General features: G+C 38.7%; 1 protein-coding gene across 1 annotated transcript in view; it reads right to left on the minus strand.

Moving 5' to 3' along the window:
* The window catches only part of LOC306846228 (ephrin type-B receptor 1-B-like), a gene marked incomplete at its 5' end in the record, with an annotated part of 266880 nt that overhangs the window by 9586 nt on the left and 235100 nt on the right, over positions 1 to 22194 (minus strand). The window contains 5 exons of the mRNA XM_079379447.1: positions 2254 to 2469; positions 6080 to 6327; positions 7815 to 8000; positions 13515 to 13579; positions 15268 to 15376. Of these exons, the coding sequence (XP_079235573.1) occupies positions 2254 to 2469; positions 6080 to 6327; positions 7815 to 8000; positions 13515 to 13579; positions 15268 to 15376 (824 nt within the window). The remainder of the gene's footprint in view (positions 1 to 2253; positions 2470 to 6079; positions 6328 to 7814; positions 8001 to 13514; positions 13580 to 15267; positions 15377 to 22194) is intronic.

Here is a 22194-nt window from a genome sequence, read left to right on the forward strand (position 1 = left end):
TCTCAGATTTCCTTACAAATTTCTGGAACGACATTAGGGTGTGTAATTAATGACAGTATGTTTTTTATTTTTTTTTTGTGTGAACTATCCCTTTAAGAATCCCTTTTACTATTGTTTTTATCAGTCCATATATTCCTCAGGAATTTAACCCATGAGCTTGCCTCTGCTTGAGCTACATGAACGACATTGCCAACACTGATCCAACAAAACAAGACAAGTGCATGATGGTCAGATGAATTCTTCATGTCTCAGGCTAGTTCACACTGCCCTAACAAACCAAGTTGGGCAATGTGAACTAGTTTAACTGACAGTTCTTGGCCAGAATAAGCCGTAATGTGTGACAGTCTTGATGCCGACAGGCAAAAGTCTGGCTGAACTAGACTATACAATTGCAGAAGATGCTACAGGACATCAGACTTCAACATGTGGAACTGAGAAGACAAGTAAGGGGAAACTGAAGGAATTGAAATGGTGAGTAAACAGAGGAAAGAGAAAATGAGCATGTCACATTCCACACTCCGGCACGCCAAATCGCAACCCTCAGATGGGAGAGGAAGAGGAAGAGGGAAAGAGAAAGTGACAGAGAGGAGGGTGGCAGGGCGAGGGGGTGTCACACATTCAGATCCCACCTCAGTGTAAATAGTTTTATTTTCCATTTGCAGCACACAGCCACTGCACTTGTCATGCTGACAGCGAGAGGGAAATCTGTGTTCATGCTGGGAAAGTGAGGGACATTTCTTTATTTCTTCCCTTTCAATTTCATTCCCTTCTCTGTATCATCTCCTCCAAGTCCAAGAACTCTCCAGTTTCGGGTGAGAAACTCTCTGGGTAGAGTTTGTGTATGTTTTAGTACAAGATTGTTATCTTCAAGTTAGACACAGAACATAAATCAGCTGAAAACAAATTTAAAAAGCAAAATGTCAAAGTGACAGACAGACGGACGGGCAGACATACTTACAAATGTCTCGTCCTCAGAGTCCAGATCGTAATCTGGCTGTACTGCGTGTCCAGACTGAATGGCTGAATGTGACTGAGCTGTTTGGGTATTCAATTATTCTATGCATCTATGGACCAAACAGACAGACAGATGGAAGTATAGAATGACGATAGAACGATAGATAGAACGATAGATGGATAGATGGATAGATGGATAGATGGATAGATGGATAGATGGATAGATGGATAGATGGATAGATAGATAGATAGATAGATATGACTAGTAAACCTAGGCCATCAAAAGCTGACAAGTGAACAAAAACGGCAAAAATTCGGTGGGTAATTAAATCAAGACAGCAAAGTCACATCAGTATCACACCCCTGTTCACACATTTGCCGCATATTCCTGTCAATCAACAGTCACCACAGGACATCTTGTTTATGAATGGCGGCTGCCTTTGGGGCTTAATGAGCTTTCACACATTTTAAGAGAGACACAATTTTAGCTAAATATTCCCTGTCTGTCGTCTCGTCTCCTTATCATCCGCCTCACATCTCTGCTCACCAGCGCTGAGGAACCACCCGAGTGTAAAAGATGAAATTGTTTGCTTACAATGCATGGGACATTTCTATGAGAAGTCTGAAGTGAATTTAAAACGCGTTCAATAAAGGATGTGACCCAGGGCTGTCACTCTCCAATGTGGAGGAAACGGTTGACCCTGCTAAAAGTGTGACTGTCAATGCGACCAGCGCCTCGGAAACAGGGTCAGATAAGACGGAATAAGACAATGAATTATCAGTAAACTCAGATAATTATGAACGCGGCGAATCCTCGGCACCAAAAATATCACAGCGCTCTGAATAGAGAGTCTTTAAGGAGGCAGGAGAAAATAATATTTCATATTAATATTAAAGATCTGCAGCACAGGAGGGCTAATGATGCCCTGGATACCTATTAATGATACATAATAGAGAATTCTGGAAGTCTGAGCGCTCCATTTGGGAGACAGGCTATTGGAAGTCCAGTCACTTGGCTGTGTTCAATCACATACAGAATTTAAATGCAGTTTCTCCAGGAAATGGTCATGTCCTGTCAGGGAGACAATGCACTGTTTCTTTCTGGAGACATTTTGGGGAATAAAAGACAAAGCAGACAAGAATGAGAAAATAAAAACCAAAGCTTGAGGAAACGAGGGGCAATTACAAACGCTCAATACCTGCCTTTTCAATTACCTCGAGCAACAGTGCAAAACATGGCACCTATTGACTCCTGTTAAAATGAGGTGGTGAGTCTGACGTGCCTGGGCAAAGTCTTACCAGTGAGCTGGTGTAGGTGGGGTCAGAGGTGTCTTCCTGCAGATAACGGGACAAGCCGAAGTCCGACACCTTGCACACGAGGTTGCTGTTGACCAGGATGTTACGGGCGGCCAGGTCTCGGTGGACGTAATTCATCTCCGACAGGTACTTCATGCCAGCGGCAATTCCCCTCAGCATCCCCACCAACTGGATCACTGTGAACTGCCCATCATTTTGCTGCCACAAAAAAACACAAATATCACATGAAGTTCTTCAGTATGTCAAACCTCAACCGAAGGAGCTCCTGGTGTTTAGCTGTAAACACATTTTTGGTTATACAGTATCTGGTTTATTAATAACAGAATCATCTATTTCCACTTAACTCTATTTCAAAAACATTAACATGATTTGTCAAAGCAGGACATGCTCTAGGATACATGATTGACAGATTTGAATTGAAAAACATAATTACAGATATGATAGATAGATTAATAAAATCATCAACAGCTAGAACGATAGATAGAATGCTACAGATAAAATGATAAATAGAAATGACAAAACATCATAACAATAATTAGATGGAACGAAATATAAAATAATAGAACACGTGAACAGTAGAATGATAAAAAGATAAACAGAATGAGATAGATAAACAGAATGAGATAGATAGATAGATAGATAGATAGATAGATAGATAGATAGATAGATAGATAGATAGATAGATAGATAGATAGATAGATAGATAGATAGATAGATAGATAGATAGATAGATAGATAGAATAGTTATAGTTATAATGGCCAGATCACGAGTTGCTCCTAAGAGGCAGCAAACTATGCCTCGCCTGGAGCTTTGTGTTGCATTAGCTGGAGCTCCACTAGCCCAAGTGTTCAGGGATGAGATGACACTCTCCATTGGTCAAACAATCCTGTGGACAAACTCCATGACTGTTCTAGAGTGGATTCAGTCAGTCTCCTGCCGATACAAGGTATTCGTTGGGACATGAGTCTCTGAGATACAGGAACTAGGACTAGTTAACCTCACTCCCGAGTTGGACTCACTGACTAACCTGATACGAGTTGGGGGCCGACTAAGGAGGCTGGCAGACTTGGAGCCGGACCAAATCCACCGCATTGTGCTAAACCCGAAACACACAATCGCGAAGCTCCTTATCAAAGAATTTGATGAGCGGCTATTACATCCAGGAGCCGAGAGAGTCTATGCTGAGATGTGGAGACAGTATTGGATTCTCAGGGGACGTCAGGCCATTAAGCATCATCTACTCAACTGATTGTCCTGTCAGCGTTGGAGAGCCCAGACAAAGGTCCCACAAATGGCGGATTTACCACCAGAGCGCCTTCGACTGCTATGTCCACCCTTTTACTCAACAGGCATTGACTGCTTCGGCCTATACCTGGTCAAAATAGGAAGGCGTAATGAGAAGCGCTGGGGCCTTATATTGAAATATCTCACCACGAGGGCAATTCACATCAAGCTCCTTAATTTAATGGATGCAGATGCACTCCTTCTCCCACTCTGCAGGTTCATAGCCAGAAGAGGTCAACCAAAAGAGATCCGTTCAGATTGTGGCACCAACTTCCGCGGATCAGAACGAGAATTACGGGAAGCCTTTTCTAGTATGGAGCCAGAACTCCAAACCTGTCTTGCAGACCACCAAATCAATTTCAAGTTTAACCCACCCAGTGCTCCACATGTGGGAACGTGAGGTCCACTCCATAAAGAATGCTCTCCAGGTAGCTGTCGGTAGCCAAGCAGTGACAGAGGAGGTTCTGTCCACTGTTCTAGTGGAAGTAGAGGGAATCCTCAATTCAAAACCACTAGGATATGCCTCAACCGACGTCGCTGATATCGACCCAATCACTCCTAATCTTCTCCTTATGGGGCAGCGGGATACATCACTCCCTCAGGTGGCTTACGCTCCTGGAGACATGGAGTGGCAAAGGTGGCGTCACTGTCAGAACACTGTTGACCAATTCTGGTTACAGTTCACAAGAAACTACCTGCCTACACTCCAGACCTGAGAGAAGTTGCATAAAGCATAATCAAACCTGGAAGTAGACTCTGTTGTACTGCTTGTGGATCCACAACTCCCAAGAGCTCAGTGGCCCATAGGCACAAGTTCGAAGACATTGCCCAGTAGCGATGGATGTGTGCGGACTGCTGAAGTTGTCATTAATGGCAAAACATATCTCAGACCAGTTGCTCGCTTGATATAGTTTCCCCCTCTAGAAGATAGCCCCAAAGACACTTAGAGAATTTCCCTGATTACCCATTTGCTGCTCAAATGTGGGGGCGGCTGTTGTGAATTCTATTCCTTTAAGAGTAAGTTGTTAAGCACGTGACGTTCTTGTTCACGCAACTGTCACACCAGTGGCGCTGTCAGAACACAGTCACACTATCACTCATGCCATGTTGATGTGCAAGAGAAAGTTTGTTAAGCTGTAAGTTAACTTCTTTTTTGCTAATAATGACACAAAGTGTTCATGGTGATTATGTGTGTAATCCTGATGTTAATTATAGTATGTTGACGATGTTTAGCGATCTTTTTGAGCATGATTGCAATTGTTAAACAGCCGGGTTAACCCGCTAGCATCACTGTTCGCGCTAGAAATGTTTACAAGTTCAATCCGTGTTGCGGTTTTGTGTAATAATGCCTTGTAATAATCGCTATTACTACTACTAGTGACTTTATTAATGATAGATTCTCATTTCTTCATACAATTTATTGCACTGTGCAGTTTTGCAACTTATTGATGTTTGAGATTGATACTTCTTTGTTCGTCTTTCATATATTACTGCACTTTACGAGTTGTTTAATAATAATGATATAATTGTTGTTATATTTGTCAAGTTATATGTACAATAAGTATTTATTTCTGTTATTTTGATTTCCAGAAACTACCTCAAGTACACTAATATCTGTGTATGGTTCCTCTTGCACAATAAATGTGATAACTCCAACTCCCTGACCAGAGTTCTGCAACGGTCAATAAAACCATTACCAGCTTTCAATGGGGCAATCCCCAACAACGATAGATAGATAGAAAAATAGATAGATAGATATGCTATTCAACAGCATATCTGCATGAAGAAACCAGGTAGCTCACCAACATTCATACCAGCCAAACCAATTATAATCTGGAATTCTCTAGTATGAAATGGTCCAGAGTCTGGAGGTTCTCCATAAACTGCTGTTTATCTCCACTGTACTCTTGATCCAGCTGCAGTCGACTGTCTTTGCAATTAGTGTGAAATCAAACAGCTGCATGTTGCTCTGAGACATGAATGTGCTTTAATCTTTTAGAAACTAATTAATTAATAAAATGATAATTTCATACAGAGGCAGAACCTTCAATAATTTAAGCTAAACAGCAGCACGGATTAAATATCTTATGAATGTGCATGACTATAAAAGAGACATTGATTTTACTTTTCGTGCAGCATTTGTGTTTAACGCTCTTCATCAGTAGCTGTCTAAAATGTGTTTACAGCACACAGTGGGAGACCTTACAGTTCCTTCAAAACTTCTGTACACAGTCGCCATGTTGCACAAGTGAAAGCTTTGAACCGAACGCACGATAACAAACAAGGGTGGGGGAGTGGACCGATGGCAACGCTACTCGGATGTGGTGGATTTCTAAGCCAACTTCAAAGAGCCCCTTTATTGCGGCACTAGATCAAAGCTAGGGAGAACCAATCCATGAGATTGAAAAAAATGGGCTGAACATCGATTAAGCAGTGTATTTCTCCACACCAGAGGGAAAGAATGAAACAGACAGAGAGAGAGAGAGAGTGACAGAGGGTGCTTGTTTTGGATGTTGCACTTACCCTAAGGAAGGAGTCGAGCGCCCCGTTCTCCATGAACTCTGTGACAATCATGACCGGTCGGCTCTTGGTGACCACACCCTCCAGGCGGATGATGTTGGGGTGGTCAAACTGCCCCATGATTGATGCCTCGGAGAGGAAGTCACGTCTCTGCTTCTCAGAATAGCCTGCTTTCAGTGTTTTGATGGCAACGTAGATCTCTCGTTTTCCAGGCAGTTTCAGTCGACCTTTATACACCTCCCCGAACTCTCCTGCGGCACACAAAGAAGAGGAATGAGTGAAAGACCCTTAAAAAGACCATCAAAAAATAATGACGCTTCTACTGCTGAATAACAGCTACATTACAGAGGGAAATTCTGAATCTCTCCAGTGTTATGTCTTATTAACGGGTTTTAGGATATCTGAGAAGTTTTGGCTAGATTAAATGTGGGGATAGAATGGCAGTGGTGAAAGAAGCAAGCTCAAAACCAAAAGATAGCAGATTCAAACTTCACAATTTTATGGATACGAATGTCTACGACCTGTTTAGAGGTGAGAATCAAGAAATAAGAGAAGATTAGATTCCCAAGAGTCAATTAAAGGAAGCCAGATTTTTAAGAATTTAGATCATTTGGATACAAGTGACTGCTAATTTGCAAAACAAAGCAAAGCAAAACAAAATATTTTTTTAAAGCAATAAAAAAACTAAACAAAACTATTTTCTGTATTTGCCAGTCCAAGTTTATTCTGATGTTACATAACATTTAGCAACTAAAAAAATCCCTAAAAGTCCCAAAGTATGAATGCAAAGTTTTCAGATATCAAACTGTATTAAAGATTATAAATTGCATATTAAAGCTGGTGTGTGCAACTTTTCCAATGTAATTTATACCGTTTACAGTGTTCAGACAGCAAGCAATTTACTTTAATTTTTCCAAAACATTTCACAATCACAATGCCAACTTTCTAACCATGGTTCAATCAATTGCATTAACTTGGGTCTGGACTACAATTATCCTTAGAGTATTTAATAATAATAATAATAAAAGTTCAGATGTGGTCAAGATGTGGTAGCTTAACCATAAAGGATCTGGGATATTTACACAAAATTGCAGATGAAGTAAAGTGGATATAATTCAGGAACGAGTCACTGGGGTCAGTCTGACCTTCAGTATATCACCAACCCAAGGTTGCATAATGGAGACTCTTTCTACAGTAACCTCACTGGAAGCAAAACCAAGCTTGATTATATTTGTGTGGCCCCAGAAGTGTTCTACAATCAATAAAGCTCGAGATAAAATGGGCAAAAATAGTAAAGGATAGAATAAAGAGAAACTTTGTAAACTTTGACTTGAGTTTTACTACTAAAAGGGTGAGAGTATTTGTTGTGATCTGTGTGAAATCCATATGAGGTGCATCAGTGGATTAACTTGAGCTGTCTGAAGCAGAGCAGACTGTGAGTCATAATGCATCTCCACCGCGACTCGCCAAGAATACGAGGAGAAGGGCACGGACCCTCAGGATGCTGCGTTGTGTGTCCTACTTGTGTTCGTGAGGAAATGTAGACGTACTGAGGGCATATTAAAGTTCAGAGAGGTATATGTGCTTCAAATCTATCTGAGAGAGATGGCTGTGTAACAGTTGTAGTTTGTGTTCTGTTTATGCTGTTTATTTTCAAGCTTTCGCCCATACAATTTTAAACCGGTCATCCATGCATTAACGTGCACGTAGAAAAATCAGCAATAAACAAGCAACACACCTGCCCCGATAACTTCTTCAATCTTGACAGTGGAGACGTCTATTTCCTTGGCGAATTCTCTGACGGCTTCATTAGGATCTTCATAGGTGAAGGGGTCGATGTAGATCTTCATCCCCGGAGAGCCTGGGAGGGTCGGGCAGCCCATGGGCGTGTGACAGTTGGACAGATCTGGCCTCAAAGTGAGTTCTAGAACACAACCGAATTCCACAAATCACTGAAATGCTCTTTTGCGTGGCGTTATTAACAGTTTTCATTTCAATGCACATTATGGTAAATCTGTTTTATGATCTAAACGAAAGCAGGTCAAGTCTAAGCACGTTATTATAAACCATTTTTGTTTTAATGCATTTATCGAAGCAGTAAATAAACAAATCCAATAGGAGTGGATAAACAAGAGGCAATCTAAAACAGAGTGGATTTATCTGAAATATGAAAATGATTACGGCACCCATCGCCTGATGCTGATGACATCAATAGTTTCTCATAAAACACTGAAATAAATAGGGTTGTGAATTGATTTAAATAAAAATACAGAAGCCAAATGATTTTCATGACATTCAGTTCTGTTAACGGTTCTGCATCTGGAATATTGTACTAAAACAACAATGAATTGTAAGCTTGAAAGGCATGCCTAAGTGAAGCACTAATAGTTCACACAAATAATTTTGCAGTATTTTATGATGCACTGATTCCACATCGAAGCTTGGAAATTTCAGTACACTTTCATTTTAACTATATGGAAAAACCTTATCCAAAAGTTTCCTATTGTTTTTGATGGAAAAAAAAGTCATAGCACTAATAAAGTCAAAATGGCATTTTGATATAATGACAGAATAATCAAGTCAATTTCAATTCAAGAGCACTGTTTTCAATATGCACTAAATAAAGTAAAAAGTCGTGACGTATTGTCAAGTATGGTGACCCATACTCGAAATTGGTGCTCTGCGTTTAACCCATCCAAGTGCACACACACAGCAGTGAGTAGTGAACAAATGCACACACACACACACACCGTGAACACACACCCGGAGCAGTGGGCAGCCATGCTGCAGCGCCCGGGGAGCAATTGGGGGTTCGGTGCCTTGCTCAAGGGCACCTCAGTCGTGGTATTGAGGGTGGAGAGAGCGCTGTACATTCACTCCCCCCACCTACAATCCCTACCGGCCGGGGACTCGAACCCGCAACCTTTCGATTACGAGTCCGACTCTCTAACCATTAGGCCACGACTTCCCGTCAAATAAAAAAAAACAAACAAACAAACAAAACAAACTTAAACTTAAAAATGCATTGTATGTGTGTGTATGTATTTATGAATGAACATTGTGTTAGAACATTTTAAAATAATTAATTATACACTGTACTACTTTGTATTATAATAATGTAATATTTTGTATTATTTGTGTACTATAGTATTATACTGTAAGTATTTCTGTAATTATTGTTTGTATTGTTGTGCAATTGTTAAGTGGAAGTGAAATCTGAAACGGAACTGAGTCTTTAATCTCCAAACCCTAGAAATAAATCTAACTCCTATTGCTAGCCATTAGAGTGTTTATTCTCTATCCTTTTTTCCCCCTTTAAAAACATTATGGATTCATAGTGACTATGACATTATTAAACAACAGTGGCAACACAAGACAGTTGCAATGAATCTCTCTCTCTCTCTCTCTCTCTCTCTCTCTATCTCTCTCTGCTTCTCCAATAGAGCCAAATCAAATTCTGTTCTGCCTTTATCCCCCACAGGACCTCATAAACAGATAACGCAGACACGCTATCAAACTGCTCTTCATGGCAGAAGATGAAACTTCATGTGTAAACATCAGTATGTGTGTGTGTGTGAGCAAGAGAGGATGCAGAAAGTAATCTCAGAGAATCAGAGAGAGCCAGCAACCCACACAAATAAACCAAACATTAAACAAGATCTAAAAGGAGGTGTTTATATCCGCTGCCCAATAAGAAGAGACCCAAAAGCAGGTGTGGAATCTGATGCAATCACACTGAAAGACACAGGCAAGAGTCACTAAAGTCTGCTTCAGAAGAGGTGAGCGCTGACTCGGACACTGGAGGGTGGAGAGACCGTGATGTGTCACCCAGCGTGACAGGAAGACCTAGAGACATTCAAGACTTCTGGCACAATAATAACCCATCCAGAACTCGCTTTACTGACAGCCCAAGACGTCAGACATCAGTGTGAAATGAACCAAAATTCACCCAATTTAGTCTTAATAAATTGCAAAGGTTTTTTAAGCGTGATTCAATGCATATATGAAAAAAAAGTTGGTTTTCATGATCTTTCATCAAAATATAATAACTTTTATGACTGCTGAAATGACTTTTCTGCTTTTCTTTTGTTGCCACGTGCACTGGAAAAATAATATTAATAAATAAAATAACCATCAAATCTCAACAGATACTGTAAAATCAAGCACCAACCTACATTATTTTTTGCCTAATATGGGTCTCATGTTGACTTTAATGGGTCATATCTAGAGAGTGCTTAGAAATCAGATGTTTTATATTATATATTATATTATTTTATTTTATATATTATGTTATTTTATTTTAATAAACAAGATTGATCCATTATGAAAACATGGGTAAAGTGTATCATTACAATAATATTTATTTATTTAGAATATTTATAGTACAGTATATCTATCTATCATCCAACAAAATAACTTATTTGATTTTTGTTTTCATTTTAATTTAATTTAATTAAATTTTTGTTTTGTTTTGTTTTATGTCAATAAACAAGTTTGATCCACTATGAAAACATGGGTAAAGTAAAATTATAATTAAAATTATTTATAAAATATATATATATATGATCATTTATAATATCATCCATTTATCCAGCAAAATATTTTTTTATAAATTATTATTAAAATTAAATTATCACTAAACTTACTGATATTTATTTCTTAATTTAGAATAGTTATAGCATATCTGTCTATTTAGGTTGATCCAATATGAACACACAAAAATAAAACATTTACAAAAATTATAAATAATATATTATAATATATTAAAAAAAGAATATATTTGGATTTCTGACATCAGAAATGCAAAACCATTAATATATCAAATCACATTTGAATATCAACAATGGCTAATAAGTTACCAGAAACCAGTGGAAGAAGCATAAAAGATGCAATTCTATGTTCTTCAGTGTGTGTGTAGCACCTACAGCTCTGCAGATCCTTCAAAAGGATCATGGCATTATAAATGAAGGGCTGAAGTTTATTTTTAACAAGGTCCCTAGTCATTTCAAAGCTTTACTAACATTTTAAGTGGACATCAGGGGGAAAAAATTATAAAAGGAATCTATGATATGAACCCTTTAACCTGAAAAAAAAGCCATGTAGGTTTGTTGAATTATTAATTTCAAACACACATGCACAAACCTACAGAGTGCTTTAATTTTAGAAACGCGGCTTTCCTCATCAATAACAAATGGCAAATAGTTTATCTCCCCTTGTCCTCGAGAGTAATGCATCGTAACAGCTCCACTCGTTTCTTATGGCTGAGAAAGGGAAATAAAAATATATATGTTAATATTTCATAGCCACTTGATCTGTGCGTGCCTGGAACACCAACTGCTCTGCCACTGCACTGATCCCCTGCCCCGCAGGAGAGAGAGAACTCAGAGAAAGACCAGAATGCATCACTTCCACCCAGGGCAGCATTCACTGGTAGTGAATGTACTGTATCTATTTCTTTCTTTCTTCCATCCATCATTCTATCCAGTTCTGTTGTTCTATCTGTCTTTCTATAATTCTATTATTCTTTCATTCCATCTTACTAATATTCTATCCGTTGCTATCCATCCATCTATCCAACAAAGTAAATTATTCTTTGTTAAACAATTATTAAAATTAAATTATCATGACAATAATTTGTTTATTAAATAATTTTGAATATATATCATTTTATCTCTATATCTAATGCATCTATTTATTCCAAACATTTAATATTCATATATTATTTTTTTGAGATGTTACATTAAACACTTTACACTGAGCAGCTATATAAATTGAAATAGAACGTTTACATATATTATATAAACTCCAGGAGGTCATTAGTTTACTGTAGAACAGGAGCATCTTAATACACCGCTTGCACATGGTTGTCCGACCCCTGGCCCGTGCAATCGCATTGTTTCTGAACTTTGCAAGAACAGCCATCTCTGATGCGTTCTGATACATAAAAGGATCTGTCTCAGGTTAAGTAGCTTTGAGAATATCAGCCCATTTGTGCTCTTATGCAGAGTGTCTGACACTGTGTAAGCGTATTTAGATCAGATTAGTTGCATCTCGCTGATCTCTCAGGTAAAATATGTGTTTTTTCTCTCTCTCCCTGGTATTAAAAAGCCATGCGTTATGAAGCGTACTCCATTATAACCCTGCCACATTACGGCTGCCTCGCTATTGCAAGGTTCTATTACGCTTTAAATCAATATTTTCCATTTTATGTCCAGCATTCATTTTTCTCCATTCACAGCAATTTAAGTATTTTAGCTCCTTAGGGTGCTCATTATAGAGAGACAGAGAGAGAGAGAGAGAGAGAGAGAGAGTGGTATATATATATATATATATATATATATATACACACAGTATATATACACAGTAATATATATATATATATATATATATATACACATTATGATAGATAGAACGATAGAATGATAAAACAACAGACAGACAGACAGACAGATAGATCATGGTAACCAGTTTTACTCAAATACCATAGTTATAGTCATAAATGCTACAGTAAAAAGACAGCCATTGTCAATAAAACATAAATAAATAAGAAACTTTTGACTATCTGAAAGTATTTCCTATATAAAGTATGATTTTACAATACTTTTTAAAAAAAAATTTACATACAGACTACGATAACATTTTTGGTAAAGAGAATCTGTCCTTGGTGCTGAAGGTAATTCTTTAATGTCCAGCTGGAATAACTTTGAAAGTCTTGAAGAAGTTCACTTTTGTATGCAGACACCAACTCCACACTACCTTAAAAAAAGTTTTAATAATGCTAATGTTGGGAAACCCAAGAATGGCTGTGACATTTTCGCCAATTATATTCATACTAAAGTGTCCTTCACTTTGTTTTAGCTCATATGCATTGACATTCAAGACTGAATAAATTCTGATACAGTAATTATCTGAACATTTCTCCTGACAACGAGATCATGTTCTCACAGTCTCTGCTCTCTTTTCTTCTTTCTAAATTGTCTGTTTGATGTGTGAGTCTGGCTGTCACATCATTTGTTTACTTTTTCGTCTGCACTTATGTTAATTAAATTTAGCTTCACAGATCGCCCACCGAATCCTCGGAGAGGTTGCTTACAAGGAGACAGAGAGAGAGAGAGAGAGAGAGAGTTCTCACTTCCTAATGAGCCTGAAGCTTCTCGCAGGGCTACGGGATACATACGGTTAGGAAGCTTTTCAGTGTCTGCTTCTTAAAAGTGCACAGGCCTGAAGCGATCCCTCGTTCCTTTCCACCATTACACCGCATCCCGCGGCTTTTCCTGTAACCTCACATCTCTCGCCTTGTTTTCCTATATGTTTGCTTTCTCTTTTATTAAAAACCCATTTCAGGATGGGATTGCACCAGAGGAAGAGGTAGAGCTGAGTGTATAACAAAGATGTCCGTCAGCGTCAACGGTCTCAATAATATAAGGGGTTTGCTCACCTCTTCCGGTGCTGTAGTGCTGAAGTTTGTCACTGTACACGGCCTCTTTACTGTAAGCTCGTTTCCTTTGAAGGAAAGAGGGGGAGAGAAAATAAAATTAAGAAATACAAGTACATTACACAATACAATACAAATATAAATTCTGTCATGAAACTCTAGATGGGGCAGGCTGATAGGTTCTACATGTAACTCAATCTGATATAATCACATGATTATTCACATGGCGTAGCTGATTGGTTCCTTTTCACATCAGTGAGTTTGCTGCTCAACATTCAAATAATTGGCTGTGGCAGTTGAACAGCGTTTCAGAAACCCTCCACCTTCCCCAGCTCCACCTGGATAGATCTGCTAAGGGATAATTTCATGTATGTTATATATGGGGGTTATTTAATATAGGCTATATGTGCAGCATAGCATTGCTCAGCTGGCTGGAATATGTCGGAACAGAGTCTGTATTATAGAGTCATGTTATGAGTTTCCGACAAGGAAGTAAAGTCTAGTTCAAATCACAGTTTATTCTGGCAAAGAACAGTCAGAGACTGTCTAACTGACATGTCAAGTTGAACAATCACAGTTTGTTGTGATTTTGTGTGTAATGTAGGGGTGTTTTATTCAATATTTGATACCACAATAATAGAAAAAATAAAAATAAAAGGCATTGTGATCTACATTTCTATCTGACCAAAAGTAAAGTTAGAAGACAAAACTTTTTGTCGGGTTCGTTTGGATGTAGTTGTGTCTGGTGGTTTGTAAAGGCCTTTTGTTATCCTATTCCTTTTATTAAAAGCTTGAATTGCTTACTGTTTACAGGAATTGCATCGCCTCACCCATCATTAACGTTACCCTACAGCAAAGAACCGACTCCGATAAAGACCAATTCAACAGTATGAGTTTGTGTTTTGAGGAGAGCTAGTTGCTATCTTCCAACCAATGAGATTTGAAATATGGCATGAACAAATCACTGAAAATAAAAAAAAAGTTATATGTTGTTCAATATGAAATGTTTACAATGGTAAACATTTCCCATTGCTAGAATATGTACAAATGCTAGAAAAGTAAATAAACCTACATTGATATTACATAATCAATATATAATTAAAATATGTACTATTTATGATTAATATGTACTAAAATGTTTAATACTAAATGTATAAAAATAGTACTGTTCAAAAGTTCGGGGTCAATAAGTACTTTTCATGCTTTTATTCAGCCAGGATGCATTAAATTGATCAAAAGTGACAGTAAAGACAATCATAGCGTTACAAAATATTTCCTTTTCAAATAAATGCTAATATATAATGTGAAATGTTTCTTGAGCATCAAATCAGCATATTATAATGATTTATGAAGGATCATGTGACACTGAAGACTGTAGTAATGATGCTGAAAATTCAGCTTTACTCTCATAAAAATAAACTACATTTAAAAAAATATAAAAACAGAAAAGTTATTTTTAATTGTAGTAATATTTCACAATATTAAAGACCTCCTACTTTTGAATAGTAGAGTATATAATTTATAACACGTTACACATTTTAGATTAAATATCTGATTTGTCAATGTTTCTGTTTGTACCACCGACCAAATTATCGATACATATTCGTAGATGGCTCCATTGCTGATGACTTGGTATATTAAATTTCACTCTAAGTAAAAGCATGAACCAGGAACACATTCAGCTAGTCTTCAAGGCTTTTCATCCTCGTGAGCACATGCAGCAGTCATGCGTCTGGTTCCATAATGGCCAACTCACCTGCTACAGACTATAGATATGGCCACCAGAGACACAATGAAGACCACTCCAGCCGCGGCTGAGCCCGCAATCAGCGGCAACTGCTCCCTCAGCTCTGATTTATAGTCGTCTAGACAGAGAGAGACAGGATGCATTAGGCTACAGAAATAACTGAAATGGCCGCTGCCTATAGAGATGAAACAGGGGATGAAAGAACGTAAATAAAACATTTCAAGAGAAGCCATTCAGGGAAGTGTTTCATGGACTGCATGAATAGGAGATTGAAAAAGGAGGGGGGGGGGGGCACAAAGATGTACGGAAAAAGACAAGAATACAGAATTAAGAACTGTGAGGAGGTGTGAGCTTTGAATGAAATGGAGGAGAAGGAAGAGAGAGAGAGGGATAATAGAGTGATACAATGATACAAAAAGAAGCGCTAAAACACAGTGGTCAGGTAATACTAATGCCTAGCGTTGACAGATGTCAACTGAGAAAGAGCTATGGAAAAGGACAGACGAAATGAGAGGAGGGAAGGAAAACACTTAAGGTACACAGCCGGATGACAGCGACTGGTGAAGTGTGTGTGAGTGATGTGTGTGGCCCATCAACACGGCTAATCCCGCCGTCACAGTCTAAAAACAACAAAGACGAGGATGGAATGTCTTTTGCCAATGTTCAAATACAGACAAACCCTCGACCGCCTCACGTATATACAGGAGAACAAACATTTGTGTGGTTTGAGGAAGCTAATTGAGATGCTAAGCTACAAGCTAATCATAATTTTATGCAGCTAAATTGAAGACATGCTACTTCAGAATAAAATAAAAAATTGTTAGCTACCATATAAACTAACAAAATGTGGCTAGCTACACAAAGCTGCCTAAACATAAAAGAAGAATCAGAGAGAAAGAGTGTCAGAAACAATGAGAAAGTTGGCTTCGGGGAACAAAACAAGTCGTAGCATGAGTGAAAGAGTCTGATATACATCACTATTTGTCATTCTGTGTCTGACAGACAGATCTAATCTCTTGAAAAAGCTGCTAGCTACATGAAGCTATGCAAACACAGCCCAACAACTAAAACAATTGGGGTTACTTATGATTTCATTGCATTCTACGTAAATGTATTATTGTGTGTAACTTGCATTATGCACACTACTGTACAAAAGTTTGGGGGGGGTTTGTTTATTTGTTTGAATAAATTAATACACTAAAAGTGACAGGTAAGACATTTACAATGAATCCTGAAATAATACATCACAGTTTCCCAAAAATATTGAGCAGCACAACTGTTTTCAATATTGATAATGATAAGAAATGTTTCTTGATCAGCAAATCAGCATTTGTGACCCTGGACTACAAAACCAGTCTTAAGTCCCTGTTTGTAGCAATAACCAAAAATACACTGTATGCGTCAAAATTATAGATTTTTCTTTTATGCTAAAAAACATTAGGACATTAAGTAAAGATCATGTTCCATGAAGATATTTAGTAAATTTCTCACTGTAAATAAATCAAAACTTAATTTTTGATTAGTAATTTGCATTGCTAAGAACTTAATTTGAACAACTTTAAAGGCGATTTTCTCACTATTTAGATTTTGTTTTTGCACCCTCAGATTCCAGATTTTCAAACAGTTGTATCTCGCCCAAATATTGTCCTAACAAACCATACATCAATGGAAAGCTTATTTATTGAGCTTTCAGATAATGTATAAATCTCAATTTCGAAAAATTGACCCTTATGACTGGTTTTGTGGTCCAGGGTCACATATTAGAATGATTTTTGAATGATCATGTGACACTGAAGACACATTTTTAAATGCTGCATATTTATTGGATGTATATGTTTGATTTGTTTGCTTCTAAAGTGTGTGTCCTACTCCAAACATGGCCAAACATGTGATGAAACGGTGTAACACAGTTACATATAACCAGCACAGTGCTGGACTGCAAGAGCAAGCACAACATTTTAATTCACAATTTCCACCCATATTGTGTGCATTTTTTTGTGAATGAAGGTATATTAAAATGTTGCATATGCATGTAAGTGTGCGTCATAGCACTCTAGATTTTAAACAGTCGCACTTGTGGTCATTTTTAGCATGCTGGCTAAATCCATAAAGGCCAACAGGAAGTAGAGCAGTCTCTGTGTGTACTGGGCTTAAACACACCTCATTTAACAGAATAATTTCTTCGTCATTACACCTGGCTGTCAAAATGAGAGAGAGAGACAGACTCCAGGGAGAGCATGTGTTGTGCTTCTAGAGAAGGTGTGTGCATGAGGTGGACTTCTCTCCCCCGTGATTGGTGCTAATTGTCGTAACGAATGTCGTGCCATGGCAGAATGCCAGTGGATATACCCGTTAGCTGGTGCAAAGCGAACTCGCGCACTAATTACTTTAGTGAGTATGACGGCACGGATACGCCTGCACACACACGCACGCACAAGGAGCTTTGTCTTCATCAGTGTGACATGATTGTGTTCTCTCTGTATTTTCCGTTTCATTTGTGTAAGTGAATACTATATTTCAACACAGCATGATGAAGAGTATGTGTAAGTGTGCATGTCTGTCTGTTTGTTGAGTGCATGCATACTGACATGGCTAAGTGAATTTACATAATTTATTTGTTTGTGTATTGCATACATGTTTGTATGGTTTGCATGACTTTGTGTTTCAGTTTTTGGTGCATGCATGTGTTGCAAATACACAAACCTAAAACTTGCAAGACATACACATCGATGCATAAGCACACAAACTATTCAATCATTCAAATCACATAGACGCACATGCATACAACACACATGCAAGCCATCCATGCAAATACACATTAACATGAAATGCATGCATGCAGCAAACAGTGAAAATGAAACAAATCAGTGATGCAAATCATACCCACATGCATGCAACAAATACAGCCAAATAAAGCCATGCAAATACAAAACACTTTGTATGTTTAACAAACAAGCAGCACATCATGCAACAATCAGCCAAACCCAAAACAAAAGTCAATCATGCAAATCACACACATGTAACAAATACATAAACATACAATTCAAAAATCACACATACAAACACAAATGCAACAAATCTATCATGCCATGCAAATACATACACCAAACATGCAACAAACACACATGCACCCAGCAAATATGCAACAATCAGTCATGCAAACCGCACCCATGTGCATACAACAAATATGCAAATCAGCCATGCAAATACACACAATGACCATGCAACAAACATGCAATGCATGCATACAACAAATACCAAGCAACAAACATCCAAATCTGAAACACACAATCATTCAAATAATACACATGCAATCAACAAAACATAAACATACGAAACAACCAATCACACATGCACACACAGATGCACTCAGCAAATAAACATGCAGCACATGCATGCAAAAAAACATTCAAATCAGCCATGCATATTTTTAGTGTGTGCATTTGCTTAGCTGATTTGCAGTTTGTTGATTTGTTACATGCACGTCTAAGTGATTTCACTACATGGTTAACTTAAGTGCTTTATGTTTATTGTGTGTTTGTTGCATGTATTGCATGTTTGGTGTGTGTGTGTGTGTGTGTGTGTGTGTGTGTGTGTGCCATTAATATCATTCCATATCTTGTTGCTCAAATAGTAAAGCATGGTGCCAGCAATGCCAAGGTCATGGGTTTTAATTTTAGAGAATGCATTAACTGATAACATTTATACCTTGAATACAGAGTAAGATGCATTGGGTAAAATGTGTATGCAAAATTCATAAATGCAGATATAATGCACAAATGCATTAATTATAGTCAAGAAAAAAATATGTATCACACTGTCTAACAACAGGGCCATGCTCACATATTAGACCTGTGTCTCTTTGTGTGTGTGTCCCAGATTGCCAGAGCAGTTCAGTTATATTTACACCAGCGTGACAGCAAAGACAAGGAGGGTTGTGTTAAAGCCTAAAAAATGAATGTGTGAGTGAGCTGGACAGGTAAAGTGAGTGTTTGTGTGTGAAGCCCCAGGAACTAGCCAGCTGCCTGGCGGATGTCTTTCTGTCCTGTAGAGTCCAGTCCCCCTGGCATACACAGTGTGTGTGTGTCTGGCACAGTCATCAGGCAGAACATGCTAGACTACAGATGCAGAGGCATTAATCAAACCCATGAGAGAGACAGAGGTTACAAGTGTGTGTGTGTGTGTGTGTGTGTGTGTATGTGAGAGGGGGGGGGGGGGGGATTTATGTTTCTTGTTGTCCATTTTAAAGTTAGCAAAGGCCTAAATTTCCAAAAATAAGACAAAAAAGGGAAAAGAATAGACTCAGATGAAAAACAGAATTTTCCTCTTGCATGTATGTGTGTGTTTGTGTGTGTTCAACCATTAATGAATGAAATGAGCCCTAAGACACAGTAAACACATCCACTCACTTCCGCTGAGATAGAGTGAAAGAGAAAAACAAACAGAGAGAAAGAGAGTGTTAAAAGAATGAGAAAGTTGGCTGGGAGGAACAAATAAGAAAAAAAGCCTGATAAAAATAGCTAGACAGACAGACAGACAGACAGACAGACAGACAGACAGACAGACAGACAGACAGACAGACAGACAGACAGACAGATAGATAGATAGATAGATAGATAGATAGATAGATAGATAGATAGATAGATAGATAGATAGATAGATAGATAGATAGATAGATGGATGACCGGAAATGCTGTAGGTGACGTCAGACGCTGGAGACTTGGCAGAAAAACTGAATGAACAGCGAGGACAACGAGGAAAATTTGGAAACTCTTCAGGAATACATCGACTGGTGCTTCGACGTTATAGTCATGAAGAAAAACCAAAATGCATGTTCCCCAGCCAAAAGCGAGACGCCGTCTTCCAAAAGAAGTCGCCCGACAGACTCGCCTGAAACAACATCGCCGACAGGTAAAAGCTTTACCGACATCCTGGATTCAATCGACAAGCGGTTATCCAGCTTCGACGCGAGGTTGTCCCTGGTCGAGATCCTGCACCGTGAATTCAAATCCCTGAGGGAATCACTGGAATTCAGCCAGCAGCAGGTGGAAACACTTGCTGCTGAAAACGCATCACTACGGGACTCGGTCAAGTCTCTAACTGAGAATGTGACTCGTATAAGTGAAGAAAATAAAAAAATAAAAGAGACTATTATCGATCTCCAGGCCCGTAGCATGAGAGATAACCTGGTGTTTTCGGGCATCTCGGAATCTGCCGAAGAGGACGTAGAAACTACGGTTAAAACCTTTATCAAGACATACCTGAAACTTCCGGAAGACACCGTGGAAAACATCTGCTTCGAAAGAGTCCATCGGATGGGAGCGAAGAAACCTGGAGCCCCGAGGCCGCGTCCTATTGTGGCCAAATTTGGATACTTCAAGCAGAAAGAGCAGGTGAAGAGTCGCGGCAGGGAGCTGAAAGGAACCGACTTCAGCGTAAACGACCAGTTCCCCAAAGAAATCCTGGAGCGACGCAAAATTCTGTTCCCAATCCGACGCAGTCTTATCCAAAAGGGCTCCCGAGCTGTCATCGCCGTGGACCGGCTCTACGTGGACGGGCAGCTTTACCGTAACCTCAGTACCACTCCGTGGTTATATTAACACCACTCCAGATAAGAATCCGTTATATTTTTCTTTTTTTTTCTTTCCTCTTTCCTCGCTTGTTCTTCCATTTACCTCTAACTATTTATGTCAATTCGCTAATTTAATATGATATCATAACAAACACGATACCGTCAGTCTCCGCAGCGTTTAAATGTTGTTGCAATGTTTTTGTTTCTTTCAAGTTTTTACTTGCATCCCTCTCTGCTTGCTTCTTTGTATATCTTTCTTACTTCTAACTCCTTTCACTGCACCGATCACCTGCTTTACTACACATACACACACACAACACCCTATATCACACATCTGCACGGCACGACCATGTACATATACATTCAGCGTCAACGCAACCACTCCGACCTTACAGCGCACACAGACATGAAGGACATACTCGCATACAAGCGCGTACGCCCGCTCATATCTTATTCATTTGAGCATCACACGCAGCGAACAGCATTAGCTACACACACACATCTATGGGCGCACTGAGGTTTGTCACATGGAATGTGAATGGAGCTGGCTCCAGAGAAAAGAGGTTAAAAATATTTAACCAGCTTAAAAAACTACAGGCAGACGTTGTTTTATTACAAGAGACTCATAGATCTGCCACAGCTACAGATCAACTTAAAACAACTGAGTTTCCTAATGTGTTCTCAGCCTGCTATAACTCTAGGCAAAGGGGGGTAGCAATTTTAATACATAAAAATGTTAATTTCACAGTACTCAACACAGTTATAGATCCAGAAGGTAGATTTCTAATCATTAAATTATCTATATTTGACAAAAAGTTATGTATTGTTAGTATATATGGTCCAAATGTTGATGACCCCTCTTTTTTTCACGGTTTTTTTACCGCACTCTCTGAACACCTAGATTGCGCATTTGTTCTTGGGGGAGACCTCAACTTTGGACTAAATAAAGAAATAGACAGGCTGAGTACAGCTGGAACTCAGCGCAATTGGGAATCCACAAATATAGTTAAACAGTACATGAGCGACTATGGACTTTGCGATGCATGGCGTTCTTTTCACCCCAACCGTAGGGAATATACTTTCTTCTCACATGTCCATCACTCTTACTCTCGTCTGGATTATTTCCTAGTCAGCAGCTCTCTGCTGAGTGACATTTCAGACACAGAGATAAACCCTATAGCTGTCAGCGATCATGCTGCTGTTTCTTTAACTCTAGTAAATAAGAAGGCCACTCCACCAAGTAATAACTGGAGATTCAATACATCATTGCTTAAAGACGATGATTTTATTAAATATTTTAAAGAAGAGTGGGCTTTATATTTAGACTATAATGACCTGCCTGGAACATCAGCATCTGTTCTCTG

This window comes from Barbus barbus, assembly GCF_936440315.1.
Source record: "Barbus barbus genome assembly, chromosome: 26".
In the NCBI taxonomy this organism is placed as follows: domain Eukaryota; kingdom Metazoa; phylum Chordata; class Actinopteri; order Cypriniformes; family Cyprinidae; genus Barbus; species Barbus barbus.